We start from the raw sequence: 19134 nt of genomic DNA, 5'->3' as shown, positions 1-19134 counted from the left end.
TGTTGCTGAAGAAATAGAGGTGACGAGAATATTGTCAAAGAGACCTCCCTTTGTGCTAAAGCAGCACCTATCATAAAATCACTGTGGCATTTGGACTGCTTTGGTGTTAGTGACCTTTTATTGTTCATCTGCTTGGCTGCTCATTTAAATGAAGAAGCCTCTGATTTCATTGGGTTTTTATTGGTTCGTTTCCTTTAAAAGCCATAAAGGAAAATAAATTTTTCTCACAATAAAATGCTTTCACCAAATGGCAATTTGGAGGAGAACAATGCATCTGATGTTAACACAGTGTGATCTTTTTGCATTATTAAAGTATCCTTCATCTACACTGCAGTGCTTGAACTAAAGTTTCACTTCTGGACAGTTCTGTAAAGTTCAAGCTGCTCCTGGTGACAAGAGTATGTATCAGTGATTCTTCTCACTACCTTATGTGGGTGGGTGGAAGGTTAATCTTAAGCTCCAGTTTCTTAGAAATGTAAATACCTGGCCTCTCGCTGCTCAGTGATAAATGTCCAGATGGAGCATGTTTTCTTCAAATGCCATTTTTGATCCAAAACATTAAGAGCAGGTGGTTGTTGCTGTGCCAGCGCCGTGTTAGGATGGCGGTCTGCCCATGTGCCATGTGATAGATACTGGACCTTTTATAGCAAGTATAGAGATGGAGCAAGAGAAAGCAATTCCTGGGTATCCTTTGGAGGCTTCTCCTTCCAACACAGCTAACTTAGGTTTATAATATGAACCTTATAAAACTTCAGTTGATTTCACATGTGTTTGAGCACTGAACAACAAGCAGAGTTGGACAGAGTTTTCCTTTGTGTGTGGGTGTGCCTTAAATTGAAAAGAGCTTGCTCTTCCTGAAGGATTGTGTGTCCTCAGCCAGGATTCTCTAAAGGTGGTTAAACATTTTGTTCCTCTTTTGGGAAGAGGGAAGCAAGAGAATTTACCTGTTGCAGTTTCCAAAAGACATTGCAGCTGGTGGAGGTGCCTGTTTTGGCATGTTTGCAGCTCATTTGCAGCTGGCTCAACAAGAAGGATGGGTGCATTGCCACGAGGAACTGTAGCTAGCTAGCACACAGCCACTCCACTTGTTTTTAATACAGCCTTGTCCACATACTGGTGGAATGTAAAGACTAGGAATAGATTGATTGGGAACATTGCCTCTGCATGCTTGTAAGATAAATGGTGGAAACCAAAATAAATCGTGATTTTGCTAAGGCCCAAAGCAGGATTACTGAGTATAGTTTTTTGGAAAGCATGGCCTAGTCCTCCGCAAGCCTCAAGTTCCACACGGAGCACAACTTTTTTTAGGTTACATTTAGAGAGAGAAATGTAGCTGATGTGAGCAGCACCGTGAACAGTGAAAGATTTAAAAATCAATTAATGACTTTGAAATAGCGATGAACCAACCATGGTGGCAGTCTAAGAGCTGGGAATAAAACATTTTAGCTTGCCTTCGCTACAAGGTGAATTACTGCCCCCTGAGCCTGCAGGGACTGCCACTTGTACTCCAGTTGAGTATTCCAGGGGGTGCTTTTGGACTTCTCTTTTAAGGATCGTATCCAAAACAAGGCACTTTTTCTTATGATCATCCTAGTGTGCTGGAAAAGTGGTGAAATAGGGGCCACACATCCTCTTGGATGGTCTGTGAGTTCCCAGGAGCAGTGTTGGTTGTTGCTGCTTTCTCTGCCCAAGTCATTATTCCCTTTTGTTATACATGAACTCGTTGCATGAGCTGCTGTTTGTGCTAGGGGCGTCATTTATCCCATGTTAGGGCAGTTGTGTAAGGCAACCTGACCTCCCTGATGCAGCTCCTGCTCTTTCCAGTGAACTAACAGATGTTACGAGGTCCCAGAGGGCTTCCCATCAGAGCTTGTAAGGAAGGGCAAGGCTGCCTGTCAAGGCTTTATTCAGGCATATCTAGATGTGGATCACAAGGATATAACCACCAGCTTCACAGTGGTGCTGGAATTAATTTCTGGCTAGATAGCCCTGGTAATCCTAGCAAACAGATGCCGTATCAGCATGGAGACTCAGCCTAGACCGATATATTTAGTACCCTGAAGCAGCTTTGCAGCCCATGCTGAGCGCTGTGCTGCCACAGATGGACTGGTACCAATTCTCTGAGCCAGTTGTTTTAAAGCTGTCCATGGGAGCAGCAGTAGACTAGATTTACCTTCCGAGGAAGCAACAAATCCAAATGCCCAAAGGCTTTTCCAACAGAAAGCTCATGGTATCCTTATGTTGGAGGTGTCTGGCACAATTCTCTGAAAGACAGGAATGTGTGTTTGTAGCACTAGCCAGCATGCCATGAAAAACAGTTACGTTGTCTGTTTTATGAAAGATTCCATTTTTATCTGATAAGCTGTATGAAATTTAGACTTTGCACTTTGGACGGGCTGGGATATGGGGGATCACGTTATGGGATGATGTATTATTTTGTTTCATAGTCATCAGCGTTATCCCGTGAGTTATGGAAAACACAGTGCCTAAAGGCTGGCAGTTCTTTTTGGTGTGGGAATTGTTAGTCCCATGGCGTGCGTTGTTGCCAAATAGCTGAGCTGTTCCTTTCTCCTTGCTGCCTGTAAATTCCTCCTGAGCTGGAGTGCCACCCGCAATTCAGTCTCTGTGAGGCCAGTGGACTCAGCAGCGTGCTGGGCTGGAGGTCGGTGCTGTGCTGCACAAACATTGCTGCTCATCGTCACCTGAAGCCTTGTCTGACTCTTGTTAGTTTGCAGACACAGGGGATTTAGTGCATACCTGCACTGCCTCCCTCTCCCTTTGCCTTGCGTTGTGTGACTGGTGACAGGATGCCAGGATCCTGTCAGTGACTTGTACCTGCCCCCAGTACGATGAGTTAGTGTGCGTCTTGCTCTTCCAGCTTTTTTGTGTTCCTAGATCTTTTAGAAGTACACGTTTCAAATTTGTCAAAATGTCATCCTCACTTTAAAGAACGGGTGGTATGTTTGCATTCGTACTGCCTAGAAAACCTCAGTAGCTGAGAGTCGGGCTCCTTGAGTAGAGCTGCTTTTGCAACCTCCCCAATAAAGTAAGTGTCCCACTTCTTATGAGGACACAGCCCACTGCTTCCCAGGAACCTCTCTGAAGGTGACTTTCAGCAGAAGATGCACAGGCGTCAATGGGAAAAAATATAGAGGTAACACCTCATTTTGCTAATTCAGCATATATGGTGAATGTGGAAGGAGGGAGGCTGCCTTGTGAATAATGTGGCAAACACTGGACTAGCAGGCGGTGTGCAGTATCTGCTTTTCCCCCAAAGATGTTAGTCCTAAAAGAGAAATACTGTAGTAATATTTAAGCATTGACAACTGCTGCTACTCTTACTGACTTCCCAAGTGGCATTTCTGCTCTTTGTGTTACTGCTGGATGAGACTGATTGTGTTTCTCTGGCTGGTAAGGAGTGCAGTTCAACACTCCCTACTAATGGTGGTAGTTTTAGTCTGTAAACCAGATTAGGAGCTACTGGGATAGAAATTGCCAAAGTAGGTAACTGTTAAAGGAAGACCTGTTGTCTTGGTAGTTCCATGTAATTAATTTAGCGCTTAGAGAACTTCTCCTGGGGCCTTGAGCAGCTCTGGGCATTGCATGTGTGTGTGTGCACGTGTGGTTTCTGCTGTGTCAGATTTGCTCAGCACGTACTGCCGTGTGGCTCACGTACTGTATCAGCCTTCTGCTTCTTGTTTGGAGCATCCTGCGTCCTCTTTTCTTGTTAGACAGTTCTTTAATGGCACAGCGTTCTCCTTTTTCATATTTATCTGGGGGACTGATAGCTCAGTGCGTGCCATTTCTTTGATTAATAGCATCTGACCTCTCTTCTGCTGGCAGTGAGAAGTGAAATTAATTTACTTTCGGTTCCTTAGGGAAAGGGCAGAGGCTGTGTGAGTGCCTTGGTACAGTGTCAGGAGAGCACGAGTTGCAGCTATCACTCCTCTCTCCCAATCCATGCCTCGTTCTCTCTGTAGCTTTGTATCTGAGCACTGTATATTCACTACCCCTAATGTACATTTAACTGCAAGGGCCAAAGTGAAGTATTAAATTCATTAATCAAGGTGATGAGCTGACAGATCTAGCTGCTACCCTTCTGCTGTGGTTTCTGTGTAAGATGGAGCTTTGCTTTTCACAGTGGTCTTTCTTGAGCCAAAACCAAAGGACAGCTGCAGCAAAGCAGTATAAATACACACTACATCTCAGATACATCCAACAATCATTTGTCTTTCTAGCCTTTTAAAACATTTCATAGGAATGGGCAAAATCTGCAATAGGATTTTTATTACTTCTATTTTCCACTCGCTCCAATTTGGGGTGGGAGCACCTTTAAGTTTAGTGCAGAATTGTCTGTGCCTGACAACTCCCCTGCAGAGGCTGAAAGGCATGGCTCTCCTCCAGGGTAGAGCACGAGTCCTCATCAAGGTCCTTCCTCAGCAATTTTAAGGATAGTAAATGCAAATGTGGTGTAAGTACATTGGTATCATCGAAGTTTCAGTAGAAGAAAGGAGGTGGAAAATGTCTTTATTAAAAAAAATAATAATAATAGAAGGAATTGTTGAAAAAATTTGAAATTGTGTATGTCTAGTCTTAGATGTATCATGGTCTCTCTAAAAAATAAAGAACAAAAATTAAGGGAAAAAATGTGAAGTCATGCTGATCAAAGTTGGTTGGTGGGAGGGCGATTTCTACGCAACTGTGTGAAGTCCTGAATTTAAAATGTCAGAGCTACATGCTATGCTGTGCTGAAGTGGCGTGAGATATAGGAGTCTTGGATAATTTTGCAGTTAACTTAGGTTGGTTTGTGATTATTGGTTCTTGTTGTATTTTGAATGGGATGTACAAACTGCCCGTATTTCTGTGCCTGTAGTTGTTGCTGTGTATTACAGAACAGGTGTCTGCCCCTTGTACTTGTAAGTGAACTTGAAGAAATTTTGCTGGGATGACTGTATAATAATACAGGATTTTTTTAATTATTATTATAGACCCTGAAGCGACAGAGCCAGTTGGCACTTTATTTATTTAACACTATTTTAGCTCATGGAGATCTACGAAACAACAAGCTAAACCAGCTTTCAGTGAATCTCTGGAATCTTGCTCAGAAACATGGCTTTGCTGACACCAAGACTATGGTAAGGAATACTGCAGAGATTCTTTTCCAACTCCTTATTTGGGAAAAGGTTGCGCTACTTTCTTGATCTGAATAAAATATAGTATAAATCCTGATATAAATCTGAACAAACTCTTTACAACTCACTGTCATTTTTGTTTTATTTTTTAACATGCGTAAATTAGGTTAAAAAACAATATGTTTTTTTCATGCTTCTTAATGAATAAGCAACTTATCTTATTTGGAGTAGTCTACTATCTTTCTTGCATTTTAAAAACTATTTCACGTGTTAAAGAGCCTGGAATTATTGGGTGCTGCACTTTTCAGTACAGAAAACTTAAATTTCAAACAAAACAGAACATTTTTATATAGTGGAGGAACTGCATGGTATAAACCTGAAAAGTAGGCATTTTAGAGCCTTTCTTAAGGAAGATATATATGATAAGGAGTTCTGGAGTCAGAAATGGCAGCAGTTGCATATCCAGTGAAATTTAGGGAGAATCACAGGAGTGTCTATTAAAATGTCTTCACGTAGCATACATGATGGGCTCTGAAATAAGAAAAGACACACACAATCTCAAAATGCCTTTCTTTTCACACCCAGGTAAAGACGCTAGAATACATCAGGAGACGAAGCAAACAACCTGAGATGAGTCACTTTGCAGACTTGGCTCTTCGGCTTCCTCTGCAGTCCAGAACCTGATGAATGCCTCTTTTCCAAGGAGTCATATGTAAAGTGAGCATGGAGCCAAGGCTATAAATCACTGATTCTTCTGGTTTTTGACTGGAATTTGGTGTATTTTAATTCTACTCAGTGTGACAGATTTACTTGGACACAGGTAAAACTGTTCTGAGTGCAATAATTTAGTCTGAATTTGTTTCCAGATCTGCCATTATATACTCATTTTAAATCCGATTTAGTTTCAGTAAAGGGTACTTTGAACCTCTGTGGTTGCAAAAGCCTCTCCAAATCTAATCTGTTGTCATTTTAGTGACAAAGGAAGAAGATAATCTGCACGGATCAATTCACAGCCTCCAAACTTCATCCTGCTTGCAGAACAGTCTTTCTCCTGTGTAGAAAGCAGTATTTCAATATAGTAATCCTACCAAGTCATCTTTCTGCTTTGGGATGCTGCCAACATTTGTTTGGTCAGTTCCAGTAAAAGAGAAAAATGGCTGAGATGTTAGTGTTCTAATTTCTACCATACATTTTCACAGACATGTTTATGCTTTCATTTTTAGTTCAGTGGTGTTTTGTAAAATGGCGGGAATCTTTAAATGTTGTTTGCAAAGGAAAATGGAAATGTATGCAAAGTACTCCATGTTCTCCAGTACACTGTATCACGGAATAAAACAATTTGCAGCTCACCTATTTGTTCTGGGGGAGTTCCTTTGTGTATACAAATTTATCACCTTACCATTCTGTAATTTATCTGTATGTACTGCTTTTATTCCTAATAAATTTCACTCTTGCCACTTCTGTCCCATGGTAAGGAATCGTGTTGATCTTGCATCTATTGCTACTTCTGCTTAGTGGTAAGTATTTTAATGAGCTAAGTCATATATATTGAGATGTATATTTGCACAAAAATGTTTTATTTTGTTAAGGTTAAACATATAATCAATTTTGCCAGAACCATATATTCAAGGAGTTAGCAGGCTATTAATAAATAGCACCCAAAATAACTGCATTGTTCTTGTGTAGTTTTCATCTCTTCAGTGGCTACTGAAACAAGGTACATATAAAATATGCATTTTGTGTTCAGGTTGTAAGGAATTAAACTAGGACCCTTTGGTAACATAGTCTTGTACAAACTATATATATGCATGTGTATCTACACATATGCAGAGTAAAATTGCAGAAATACAAGATAATTCTGAAGTAGTATCCACTCAATAGAGAACCTTTCCGACTTGTAGTGTTCATCTTAATTACACTGGCTTTCCTTAGATAATTCTGTACAGTGGACACACACAATGATACGGCAGTACTGCATGTATTATCATGCCTCAGTTTAATTTAGCTTTCCTTCTTGCTGCAGCTGTACAAAACAACCTTCAACAGCACATGGCCAACTCTTCCTGTTGGACCTGGAAACTCTACCCACAAACTAGGTAAGTGGTATTGAACCATGAATTGTCTAAACAGCCAGGTGGGTCACACTAGAAGCAGTTGTATGGCAGAAACCGCCTTCCAGGGGCAAATGTCCTGCTACAAACCCAGTGTGGAAATTCTGTAGAATGGAAACTCTTATGGCAGGCTTACGAATGGCCCAGCTGTTCCTTTTCACCATACAGACACCAATTTCTGCCTGTTGTCTTTTGAGCACAGTATAACTTTATTTATTGATGTAAGACTGCCATGAGAAATGCTTTCAAATGTTTTACTGATGTTTTTATTGGTGCAAAAATAGCTCAATGACATCCAGAAGGCTCTAGTTATCTGGAGAAAACTCAAAACATCTAGCTTAGAAGCTAGCACCACCATTCTAATCAACTGCTTTTGGCTTACTTCCATGTGAGAGCAAAACTAATTTTAGTTAAAGCACTTCACTCACTATAGACCTGAATTTTATTCTGTATATATCAAATATGCAGGCTAGAGCAAGTTTGACTGCTTGAACAGTTATTTTTCCCCAGATACCTGTCTTGTTTTTCAAACTATGATGTTTTCACGTGCATAATGTTATCAAGAGCAAGGTGCCAGGAAGCTGAGCAACAGACTTATATGTGATATGATCCCAGAGAGGGGAAAGAAGTCCTCATCCAAAGGCAAGTCCAGGACTACCACCACCTTCAGCATCTTCACTGGTGGCAATGCAAGAAGACCAGTCACTACATATCCAAGACTGGCTCTGCAACAGAAATCCGTACGTGCTTTCCCGTCTCACTCTTCCCAAAGGAAGTCATTCCTTGAAATTTTCCTACCTGTTCCTTTATAACTACTTCTTTGCTAGGCAAGCAGTTGAGGGCCTGAATTCAGCATTTGTCTTAAATCAGAAAATACAGCCTCCACTACTTGAGGCAAAGCAGGAGCTGAAGACTAGAAAGGCTGGCTGATGCCAGTCACCCAGCTTTGAGAAGCACCAGTGCAAATCAGGCTCATGCTGTCGGAGTGGTGGTTTTAAATAACACTTTAAAGGTGATGGTTTCCTCGAAGCAAAGCCTGTTGTAGGCAGTAGTTCAGCATCTCCTTCCCAGGTACGGGAAAGAATTCATGGCAACTGTTTATGCTGGAGCCTCTGTGTGATTTTTAATTTCCCCTTAGGAGTTGCCCAAAATGCACTGGAACAAATGCTATTTTGCAAGTGTATTTTCTCCCAGGAGTCAGCTGCTTTCAGGTAGAGAGTCCAATTGAAAAGGCTATTGTGGAAGGTAAGGTTGCTTTAGAACAAGAAAATTAGCAGATTAATAGGCATGATCTTATGAAAAAGAATAGGTAACTGCAGGAAAACAGTGAGCTGGGTAACTAGAGACAATAACCTGAGCTAGGGCATAGGGGGGATCCCCTGCAAGGAGGCCACTGTTACTACAGCAGGAATAGACACAAGAGACGGTCACCTGTTCCTGCTCAACAACTAGAACTACACCAAAACTTAGGGAACAGTAGCTCCTGTAATGGATGGCACAGACAGTGACAAAATATGACAGTTTTCCACTATCTCTGTAACTTCCTGCAAGACACTGAGACTGCTTTGGACCATCAAATTCTGAATACAACATATACAAATGTACTCTCATACTTTGTACTCTTAAAGTCAGAGTGCAGGTTGTCTGGAAGACTGAATATTAGAAATTTCATTCAAACTGACATATACTGCAACCAATAAGCACGTTATTAAAATTACCTTGCTTTCTATAATTTAGAAAGTCTAGATCCATGTATTTGGTGCTGCTATCCACAAAGCATTTAGCTCTATTTACAAATAACAGCTGCTTCTTGAAAATCAAACTGCACAGTTAAAACAAATAGGATGTTCAACAGTATTTGTTATTATATTGAAGATACTAATATTTAAGAAATCGCTTTCAGAGTTAAGTTTCCCCTGGTCAAATTTGTAGGCATACGAGGAGTGTTTCTTCAAAGTAAGAAACCATCGCTTTGAACCACTCATTGAGTGTAAGAATGTGAAGATTTTACAGAATGCTAAAATCCTTCTGAATCACAAAGATGCAGCTAAAAATAAGCCCATGAAATCAGCATTTAAAAAAAAAAAAGTTTTTGTAGGCATTGTCCACATATCTTCAGTCTTTGAGGGAGGCTGGCTCTTGACTGAAGAAAATATTGTAAAGGTTTCAAAAACTTACTGTTGAGTTCAAGTGAGTACCCAGCTCCACATAATCTGGAACAGTCAGCTGTAGACTTGTACTAAAAAGGCCTCATCAAATTTGTTGAACATGTCAAATTTTATTTCAAGTAAAAAAAATTGTGGGAAGTGAAATTTACCCATTTAATTTTCATTCTTTTTATTGCTTCAGAGTTCTAATCTTCAAATTTTATAGATCTAGATGTATATTTGTCTATGTACACTTTTTTGGTGGCAGCAGGCTGAAATCCAAGACCGATCCTTCTATGTTGTTTCAAGTCCATTGCTTTATCAAATTCCATCTTCAGAGCCTGCTGTAATTTTTCCTCCCCTTCCTTGTTCAGAGCCATGTTTGGTTTGTTTGTAGTTGCTGAGAGATCTTGGGTAGGTGCAGAGCCCTTTTTAAAACCACCCATCAGTCGAAGGAATTTCATTCCTCTCTCAGAACTTTGAAAAGCAGCTGTACTCCACTGGCCAATCTTTGTATCCTGTGAAACAAAACAAGATGAACACTAAAATACCACCTTGAGTAAGGAAGACAATTTCCAGCTGTGCACTGTGAGAACACAACCAGCCACCAGAACCTGACAGGGCTAACAATGCTAGCAGTCATTCACGTCTTGAAGGGTGTAATTAAAGAATGACATAACCATGCATGGCTGCATCTTCATTAGCTCATTTAACCTAGAGACAGAGTTTGATGCACTTTCAGAATCTCTTTTCCCTCTGTCTTTAGAAAACCTGACTTTTCTGCTCTCTGGGTAACGTTCCCCTAACTCGGAGTGCCAGACCTTGTCCCACCATTTCTCTTACTTTAAGACAATTGTAAGTTTTACTTTTTTCTCACTTTCACGGTTAACTTTTCATTTTCCTACGTAAGTAGCTGTTGCTTCTGCACTATTTTGTTGCATTAATTTAAGAGATGGTATTCCATCTGGCTCATATGCATTAAGGAACAATTGCATTCTCATCCCCCTAGTTAGCAATTATACTGCAAGGGTGCAAAAACTGAAGGCATACCCTTAACCAACAGGACTAAACATAATACTCTTAAAACCTCACCTCAATTGCAGTTTGTTCTTTCCATAACTCTGCCTCTCACTGTATTCTTTACCTATTTCACTCCAGGATTCTTTTCTTGCCTGCAGATAATGGCTCCTTTCTGAGACTATATGTAACATCCAAGTAAAATCAGAATTCAACCACTTGTTTGTGTATAACCCAAGATACAGGGTACAATTTAGAAAGCTTATGAACTTTTGGCTTACTTAAGACCATGCTTCATTACCAAAGGATCTTATTTGACTTCTGAGCTATAGCTAGGAGCTATGCAGTCATTTGTAACTACTTTTGGCAAGAACTGCTACTCCCTTTTTTCTTTAAAATTGGGGGTGATATTAAATGGAAGAATGCTTGATCATTAATTAAGCAGACTGATCTGGCTACATCAAAGGAAAAAATGAATCTAGTGGTGTGTTTGTGAGCCTGAAATTCTTCCAACTGAACAGTTGTAGTTTGCATGAAACAGTCATTCTCCACTGGACAACCAGCACAACACACAGTATGCTATACAACATTGCAGGCAAGCTGTGGCAGGTTTTATAAGTTATAGAAATATAGGGCTGGAGTATCTTTCAATATCACAGGTCAGAATACTTCTCATAAAAGAAAGTTGTCCATAATACTTTTGATAAAAGAAAAAAAAAGTTGCCATATAAGCCCAGGTCTGTGTCATGGAAGCACACACATGATAGTCCTCTCTTTGGAATGGTAGACAGATACCTGCACAGATGCAGAAATCATTACGACTTGTCAAACCCTGTAATTTTTTTTAAGTGAACTGAGAGCAAACACTACACAGAACTTTTGCTGCAGCATTTCAGGCTCACTATGTGTGAAGCTCATGATTTAGTTTTCATAGCTTGTATTCTTCTATGTACTAATAAACAATGATATATTAGCCCAAAGAAAGGGGATCCCTTGCCAAAAAAAGTAATTTTTCCTCAGTGATTTCAGACTATTAGATAGTTGCAATTGCACAGCTCACGGCATTCTGCCTCCCACTGCATAAGAATGTACATGAGTTATTTCTGCGATTCTGTTGAGGTCTTACTTTTTAGGCAAACTGGCACTCCTGAAGAACAGTTTTACAGACAACTAAGAATCCTTATTTATTAGCAAAGCTTTCTCTCCTCCTGAATCTTATTACTTCTGCTGAATATTGTTGGAACAGCTACATTATTGTATGGCAAACCTGCCAGGAGGCAGGCAGTGTAGGATGCAAAAACAAAGAATAAAGAATCATCTTTCAAAGTGGTGGAAGAAAGATGCAGAAGTTAGGAAAGTGCTGCCTGTAGGTATCACAGACGCAGTGTCAGTTATCATCTCTTTCACCTTTCCATGTACATCCTCATTTCTGTGTCTGTAAATTCTCCCAGATAGCTGTCACTGAATTTTATCTGAATTGCTATGTCCATGGCCTAGAATCATTTATATTTCACAGTAAGCAGAAACCATTTTTGTAGCAATTCACCATGGCTAGTTCTCCAGAGGAACCAGGGAAAATGCTGCTTTTGAGGACTGATGATGGGAATGAGATCTCTGAACAATTCCAACTCACACTGGAGTTTCACTGGTCAGCTCCCAGATTGCCTTAGTATTCGTTCCATAGCATGACCTTACATTCAAGCATGTAATTCGTTCTATAGCATGACCTGAAATTTACAATCAAACTGTGGTGCAAAGCCACGTGCATGAGCTGCATACAGAAAACTGTGCAATTTTCAGTGTTTTTTTCAGGAACTTGCTCTGGGATGCTGTTTCCATCAGATCAAGGTCTAAAATCATACATACCGTTTGAATTTTGGAACCATAAACTTCAGTTTTTCCAGATTCTCTATCAATTTCTTCTTGTAGAGCTTGCCGCCTCGCCTAGCATGCAGAAAAATCAATGAAAGTCACTGCCTTCAGTGTGTTTAATGACAATTTAATTCAAAGTAAAAAGATGAGGGAAGAATGATATGGTTACTTATCTTCAGTATTTTGCAAGGATAATTAAAAAGTTGCATGTGATCCCCTTTCACACACAGCTTAAGAACTATGCTTTTTCTTGTGGTATTTTAAATAGACATTTTGTAGTATCAGGTACGTTTAGTCTTCCTTCTAACTGCAGGTAACAGCTACACTGAAACTGACAACAGTGATGAGAGGCAGAGAAACCTGTATTTAACCAAATGAACTACTCAGAAGCTTCTGACATTGACTGGAGCTGTACATTTTGGATTTAACCCATAAGAGGTAAAGCACATTTTAAGTAGAGCTCTACTTAGAGACATACTGGCATAGACCAGTAACGAAGCAGTATTTTTGTTACAAATTCTAGGTAGACCTTAAATACTTATTTGCTTTAAATCACACGTAATTAATACAGTGCATACATACCTTGTCTATATTAACTTCATCACAGTTTCCTTTTTTTTCCTGCACAATAGTTACATCATCACTATGTTCCTATAAAATTGAATTTTTTTAGAATTAGAAATTTATACAAGAATAAACGGTAAAAATAGTAAGGAGTGCAGTAGTATTACTTGGGGGGCCAGAAGAAATAGTCAGACCTGAACTGGAAATGCCAACTGAACCTGTGCATTTCTTTGAGAGGGATTTTCTCTCAGAGAAAACTTTCACAACAGATTTTTTTTTTTTAAGCAAAAAGGGTAGGGGACTTTTTAAATTCACACATAAAAATGGACCTGCCGACATTACTGGTGCATATAGTAACATTTACAGACAGGGTCATTTCAAATTAAAGACTTTTGTAGGAGCTGAAATTGAAATAGGGGACAGAAAGGAGTGGGAAAAAAAAATCAACCAGTGGTAAGATAATGGCCCCTCTAAATGCACGTGACAAGCTTGGATCATGTCGATCCCACTAGCCACTGCTCAAAATAAACAAAACCACTCGAGAGGCAGCTGGTTTGTGCTTGTCTTATACAAATGCAGAATAGGTGATGGCCCTCAAGGAGCTTTCAGTCTGGAGAGTATGGGGAGAGGCATGACACGTACATAAGCTTTCCCTGGCAATGGGAGCAAATAGCACGATAGTTCTACATTTGAGAGCGAGGAACAGGAACCTGATGTTAAAGACTGAACAACTACAGCAGGAATGGATGGGCAGGATGGCAGGAGGTAAATCCACAAGCGGTTACTGGTAACTCTTCGCCATAGCGCAGCTGTACAGCAGCTTGTGCTCCTAACGACTGGAGTTTTAAGATCACTGCCCTTGGTCTTTCTTTTCCAAATTTGTATTAAGGATAAGATTGTTGGGCACCCAGTGTAATAGGTAAGTTTTAAGTCCAGGATAGCGGTAAATTAGAGCCATAAGCTTTAGACCAGGCTGAAAAAAGCGGCCAAAGGGAAGATCTATTGATACAGCTAACACAATAATCCAAGCATGAAATAGCCAGGGAACATTAAGACAAGGAAAAGATTTGTAACATACTTCTGTCAGCAGAACCTGCTGTTAGGTTTTTGAGGGTTTACAGTTTTATTTAAAGCCATGAATGATTTACCTCATTTTCCAAGCTACCTTTTACACACTGATTTCACACACACTCACAAGTATATCCATTTACAGAAAGGAAAATACTGTCTGCAATGAGGAGAGCTTGCTCTCTTAACTGAAAAAAAGAAAAAAAAAAAAAAACTTCTAGATGGCCTGGTACTGTCTTTTCAGATCTCTTAAAACAAGCAGGAAAACTGTCATAAGATTCTGCAAACAGCTGCACTGGATTTTTTTTTTTTTTTTTAAGCTGGAATGGTAAGTGGCAGACAAGCAAGAAGGATTGGTTTGCCCCCTTCCTTGCTAATTCACAGCATGTTTTTGACCTACTGAAGGTCACTGAATGGCAAATATAAACCCCTGTCAGGGGGTTTGCAGGTCTCTTCTTCCTCAAGCTTCCTGGAAGGGGAGCATATTCACACACGGAAGGGTTATGCTATCTGCAGCCAAAAAAAAATCAAAGTAAACTGGACCCTTTAACATTGGATATGCATTTGTTGTATTTGTCATTTGACTCTCCTTGGACTCCCTAACAGCATGAAGTCTCTTAAACACAAGGCATGCCAGACGTCATGGTAGCACCTTTGCTGTGAAGCTAGGAGTGCTTTCTTAAACGGGAGAAGATCCTGTGCAAGCACAGTGGTAAAGTCCTTGCCAGAATGACCACCCAAGCACCGCGCCTGCCAACCAAACGGACCAGTGTTTGCTCACTCTCACAGTTATTTCCTTCTAATGTCTACAGAAAAACTGAGAAGTTCAAGACCGCAGGCTGTTCCCACAGACATCAGTGGCAGTATTCATTCAAGTGAAAGAGGACTGAGCCTTGGATGCCCACGGCTGGCATATGTTCTCCTCCCACACACACTCTAGGCTGGTAGCCCAGTGTGCTTGTACAAGCTGCCCGTGTTGTTCTACAGGCAATGCAGTTACATCTACAAAATGAGGGAGCACTAACAGTGACAAATAATTATTGGCAAAACATTTTCAGAAGCTGTCAGCTCCGTTTTCATATTTTAACAAAGGGACTGAACGCCACCTGCTCCATACTATCAAGGTTTAGCACACAGCAGCCTGAGAAGTGATGACAGCACGTGACGAGTTCACTGTAGGTGCAATCAATTCACATTCACTTTTTTCAAAAACTTCTGTATGTTAGCATACAGCAATCTTAGAGTTAATGTTGTGTATGTTTTGTATTAACTGACGTGTTTTGTATTGTCTGTCTTTCTCTCTCTGGATTATTTCAGCCTCCTTACTTTGAGTTGCCCGTAATGGTATCCAATGGGGAAAACATGAATCTCTGACATGAAGCGGGTAGCATTCCACACACTCTTCATAAACTTGCTACTCTGCTTGCTTCAGAAGCCCAACAGAGGATTTTTCAAGGTATGCAGCAGTGTGTGTGATGCAGTGTACCCTAGAAAATGGTTCAGGACTGCGGCACAATTAAATGCAAGACTGACACGATCAGCCATTTATTGCAGTGGTGTCTTTTGGCCTGGCAGGAACTAGATTTCTCTAGAACAAATTAAATTACCTAGAGTTTGAAATCTTGAGAATTTCTCTAAAGTAGCTTTTATTATGTACCAAGCTGAATATGGGGAAGAGGAATAACGTATGCATCACCCTACCCCCTTTCTCCTCAGTAGTTTGCAGGGCATTTGTTACATTTTCCATAATTAGATAGCACCATCAGGAAGGTCACTTATTTTAAGACTTATCTTGCCTCCACACACGTGAGCAGCTGCAAGAATCCAAGTAGTGTCCAACCATCTCAAAAAGACAATGTAAATTTAATTAAAGGATATATCCCAGCGATAAAACCACCCTGACTTTTGAAAGCTCAAAAGGAGAAACCTAAAGTCAAAAAAAAAAAAAAAAAAAAAAAAAAAACAGCATCTGCTAGTCTAGACATCTCGATGGTCTAAATTTTGGAAAACTTTGAAGAAACCCCTGTATTTCATATCTTTCATCTTTTAAATACATCAAACAGATCTGTTCTCCCCATTCATCAGTTCCTCTCCATGTTTACTTCACCACAGAAATAGCAGTACTCAAGGATTCTTGGATGAGATTTCCTTTAACAGCCTGGATATGGTTCTATTTACCTTGAGTTAAATTCACACAGCTCTTAAAATCTATTTATTTCTAGTTTTGCATAGTTGTTTCTTTCCCCTCCAAATTAAGAATGTGTTCTAGTTTTTGTTTAGTTTGTTCCCTAGTACTTTTTATCACAATTTAGACATCAATGCTCTGGGTCTACTCTATATTTAAGATTTTCTCTTAAGTTTCATCCAAGTTAGGTAACACGTTTTGGCTAAAATTCCCCCCTTGGTTTCTAACACTATACAGTTCCAGTAGCAACAGCAGCAAAGTCTCAAGGAAAAGAGTCTGTCTAGGAGTTCAAGGTATTCATGCCACCACTGTTACATACCTGCTCTGGTATTCTGTTTTATATGATTGTTACCACTTTTTAAAGAGCTAATGAAAGACACAAGGACATTTATAATTATATACCAGCATTCTTTCTGTTCCACTATTTGCTGTTAAGCGATTTATGTGTTTTGTATTTTCACAATCGAAACACTAAACTACTACAGCACTGGGCATAAAAAATAACTTTCCTGTTTCACAAATATTATGTGCTATAATCAATAGATGATCTGATGCTGTGTGCTGTTCCTAAAAACCCAGAGGAGGCCCACATTGACCTTAGTGTCACAGGCAGAACAGCATGCAAAATAGGGAACTGATGATGTAAGATGCTTTCAATTCCTTAGCAGGAGGGTGCAGATACCTTCTTTACAACTTACCGATGCCTCTTTTCCCATGTCTTCTCCTCTGATTTTTTTCTGTTTTATATTTGCTTTTGAACCTGTTTCTTCTGCAGAGTCCCGTGGTACTTTTTTTCCCCCTTTTTTGTCACAGGGCATGTGATTGGAATTGCATAATACTATATCTACAATGTCCCCTGTGGCACATTCAGCTAGCTTCATTTCGCTCTCTTTGTTCTTTTTGTTGCTTTCTAATAGTGTTATTTTTTGGCTGTTAGATGCATTGTCATTGCTTAAAGAAACTTTTGAGTAAGTAGTTTCCTTGTCCTTTTGAATCTTCTTTTTCTTCTTCTTCTTGGTTACTTCACTATTATCTTTGTTATTCTTCCAGTATTTTTTTCCAGACAGTTCTTTCTGCTCAGACTCAACTTCTTGCTTATCTTCACACATTAAGGAGAAAACATCTTTGCTTTTCTTGTTTTTCTTCTTCTTCTTGGTCTTTCTGATAATTTCAGAGTTCTCAGTAGTTTCTTCTTCCTCTTTATCCGTGAATGTAATTTCCTTTCTTTGTCTTTTTCTGAAGTCACTTAATGCAATGGTTCTATCATGAACTCCACAGATATCCTGATTACCTGCTACAGGTAAAAAGGAGTCAGGCTTCTTTTTCTTCTTCTTCCTCTTTTTTCTTCTCATACAACCTTCCTCATCACTCTGAGTAATATCTGTTCCATGACTTTCATCAATACCAGCTTTTTCTTCTGAAACGCATGCGTTTGTTTTTTTACAGTCTTTTTTAGAATGCTTATATGCATTGTCCTGAATGTCCTCTAATGCAGAAGAGGAAACATCTTTCTTCTTTTTTTTCTTAGTTACTTCACTACCCAGTTTCAAATTCAAAGTGACATTCTTTCTGCTTTTTTTGAAAAAAAGTTCATTTCCCTGAGTACCATCTGTATGATTTGAAAGCTCATCACTGCTGTGATTACTCTCTAGTAAGAAGGAGGCACGGCGTCGATCTTTTTTTCTTTTCTTTTTGAAAATCTTAATTTGTTCCTCCGATTCCTCTTGTTGTTCTACATCCAGATGGCCTTCTACATTCACAAAGCTTTCTGAACATGTTTCTTTTGGTAATTCGGAGCCAACTTTCTTTTTTTTGTTTTTCTTCTTCAGATTTAATTGATCTAAACATTCATCTTCTTTTAAACTTTCCTTTTTCCTGGCCTTTGTTTTTGTCTCAAACCGGTCATCATCCCCTGCTTTAATGGCACTTGGAACGCCTTTCTCAATGTTAATGATAGTCTGGCTCCCACTACGTTTCACTCTTTTATTTTTCTGTTCAGGTTCCTCATGAATTTGTTTTTTCTTTCTCTTTACTGTCATTCTAAAAAATTAAATAAAGATGTTAGTGTACAGCTTCAACACAATGATGCAAATCCTAGCCTATTTGGTCTTCCTTTATTCTGAAAGCATTCGGTATCTCTTGACTGCAAAACTGGAAAAAAAGTGTCAAGGACAATCTGCTTTCTGCAATGGCAGGAACCAGAACTGTCAGCAGCACTGAAACTATAGTTACTGGAGTGGTGAAGGGGTGTCTTTTTGTCTTAGTTATGTCCTAGTTAGTTTTGTTAACTTTTTATTTGTCTTTTTGACAGCTGCTGAGCATATTTTCACAGAAATATCTACCCTCCAGAAGTCCTTCCTAACAAGATACATACATGCATATAAAATCAATCAGTAAGTATAGTGAAGGTGGATTTCCACACAAGTATAACCTTTCATTTACACGTGTTGAACTTCTCATCACCTCATCTACCACTTACTACCACAGAATTGTTTCAAAGCACTGCAGCCATCACCTTGAACTTGCTCCTGCCTGCAGCTCCATGGCCTTGCTACCCGCTTCCTTTCTCGGGACACTCACACCTACGAACAGGTTAGAGCAGAGACGCCTTTGGGACCCATGTGCAACGTTCCCTCCCATTGCTGAAAACCCTATTTGTGCCTGTTCGGCTCCCATCTTTTAACCAATTATTAATCCACAAGATTTCCTGAGGTGCCCCTTGTCGAGCTTTTTTAAGGCCCCGGTCCTTAGGGGCGCACCGCACCCGAGTGCTGCCCCCCCCCCCCCCCAACCCCATTTTAATTGACCCACCGCCCCGACACCGCGTGCTTCCCAGCGCGGGGGGCGGCTAACCCGCCTCCAGCTCCTGGTTACAGGCGATTTCACCCCGCCGCCCCCCTTCCGAGCCCCTCGCACGCCCCGCAGGCACACGGGAACCCTCAGTGCGGAGGCCGCTGCTTACCTGCCGCGGCCCATGTGCCTCGCCCGCCGCCCCGGAAGGGGAACGGGAGCAGGGCCCGGGGCCGCCTCCAGCCGCG

General features: G+C 40.3%; 2 protein-coding genes across 5 annotated transcripts in view; one reads left to right on the top strand and one right to left on the bottom strand.

The window, feature by feature from the left end:
* The window catches only part of VPS35L (VPS35 endosomal protein sorting factor like), a 55710-nt gene extending 49229 nt beyond the window's left edge, over window positions 1–6481 (top strand). For all 3 annotated transcript variants that reach the window (XM_032197286.1, XM_032197287.1, XM_032197288.1), the window contains 2 exons: window positions 4989–5135; window positions 5718–6481. In XM_032197286.1, coding sequence (XP_032053177.1) covers window positions 4989–5135; window positions 5718–5816 — 246 coding nt within the window. In that variant the 3' untranslated portion in view covers window positions 5817–6481. The remainder of the gene's footprint in view (window positions 1–4988; window positions 5136–5717) is intronic.
* A 211-nt stretch (window positions 6482–6692) lies between these two features.
* Window positions 6693–19093, bottom strand: KNOP1 (lysine rich nucleolar protein 1). 2 transcript variants are annotated; one of them, XM_032197290.1, is made up of 5 exons: window positions 19059–19093; window positions 16795–18136; window positions 12862–12930; window positions 12274–12351; window positions 6693–9908 (listed from the first exon to the last, which is right to left on the bottom strand). In XM_032197290.1, exons 1-5 carry the CDS (start codon window positions 19070–19072, stop codon window positions 9597–9599), a joined length of 1815 nt encoding a protein of 604 aa, XP_032053181.1. In that variant the 5' UTR covers window positions 19073–19093; the 3' UTR covers window positions 6693–9596. The 2 variants fall into 2 exon arrangements, with proteins under 2 accessions (XP_032053181.1, XP_032053180.1); XM_032197289.1 differs by lacking the exon at window positions 19059–19093 and adding an exon at window positions 18612–18798.
* Window positions 19094–19134: the final 41 nt, after the last annotated feature.

This window comes from Aythya fuligula, chromosome 15 (genome assembly GCF_009819795.1).
Source record: "Aythya fuligula isolate bAytFul2 chromosome 15, bAytFul2.pri, whole genome shotgun sequence".
Taxonomy (NCBI): Eukaryota; Metazoa; Chordata; class Aves; order Anseriformes; family Anatidae; genus Aythya; species Aythya fuligula.
Note: the sequence above shows the minus strand (reverse complement) of the source record. Positions and strands in the feature narration are given on the sequence as shown.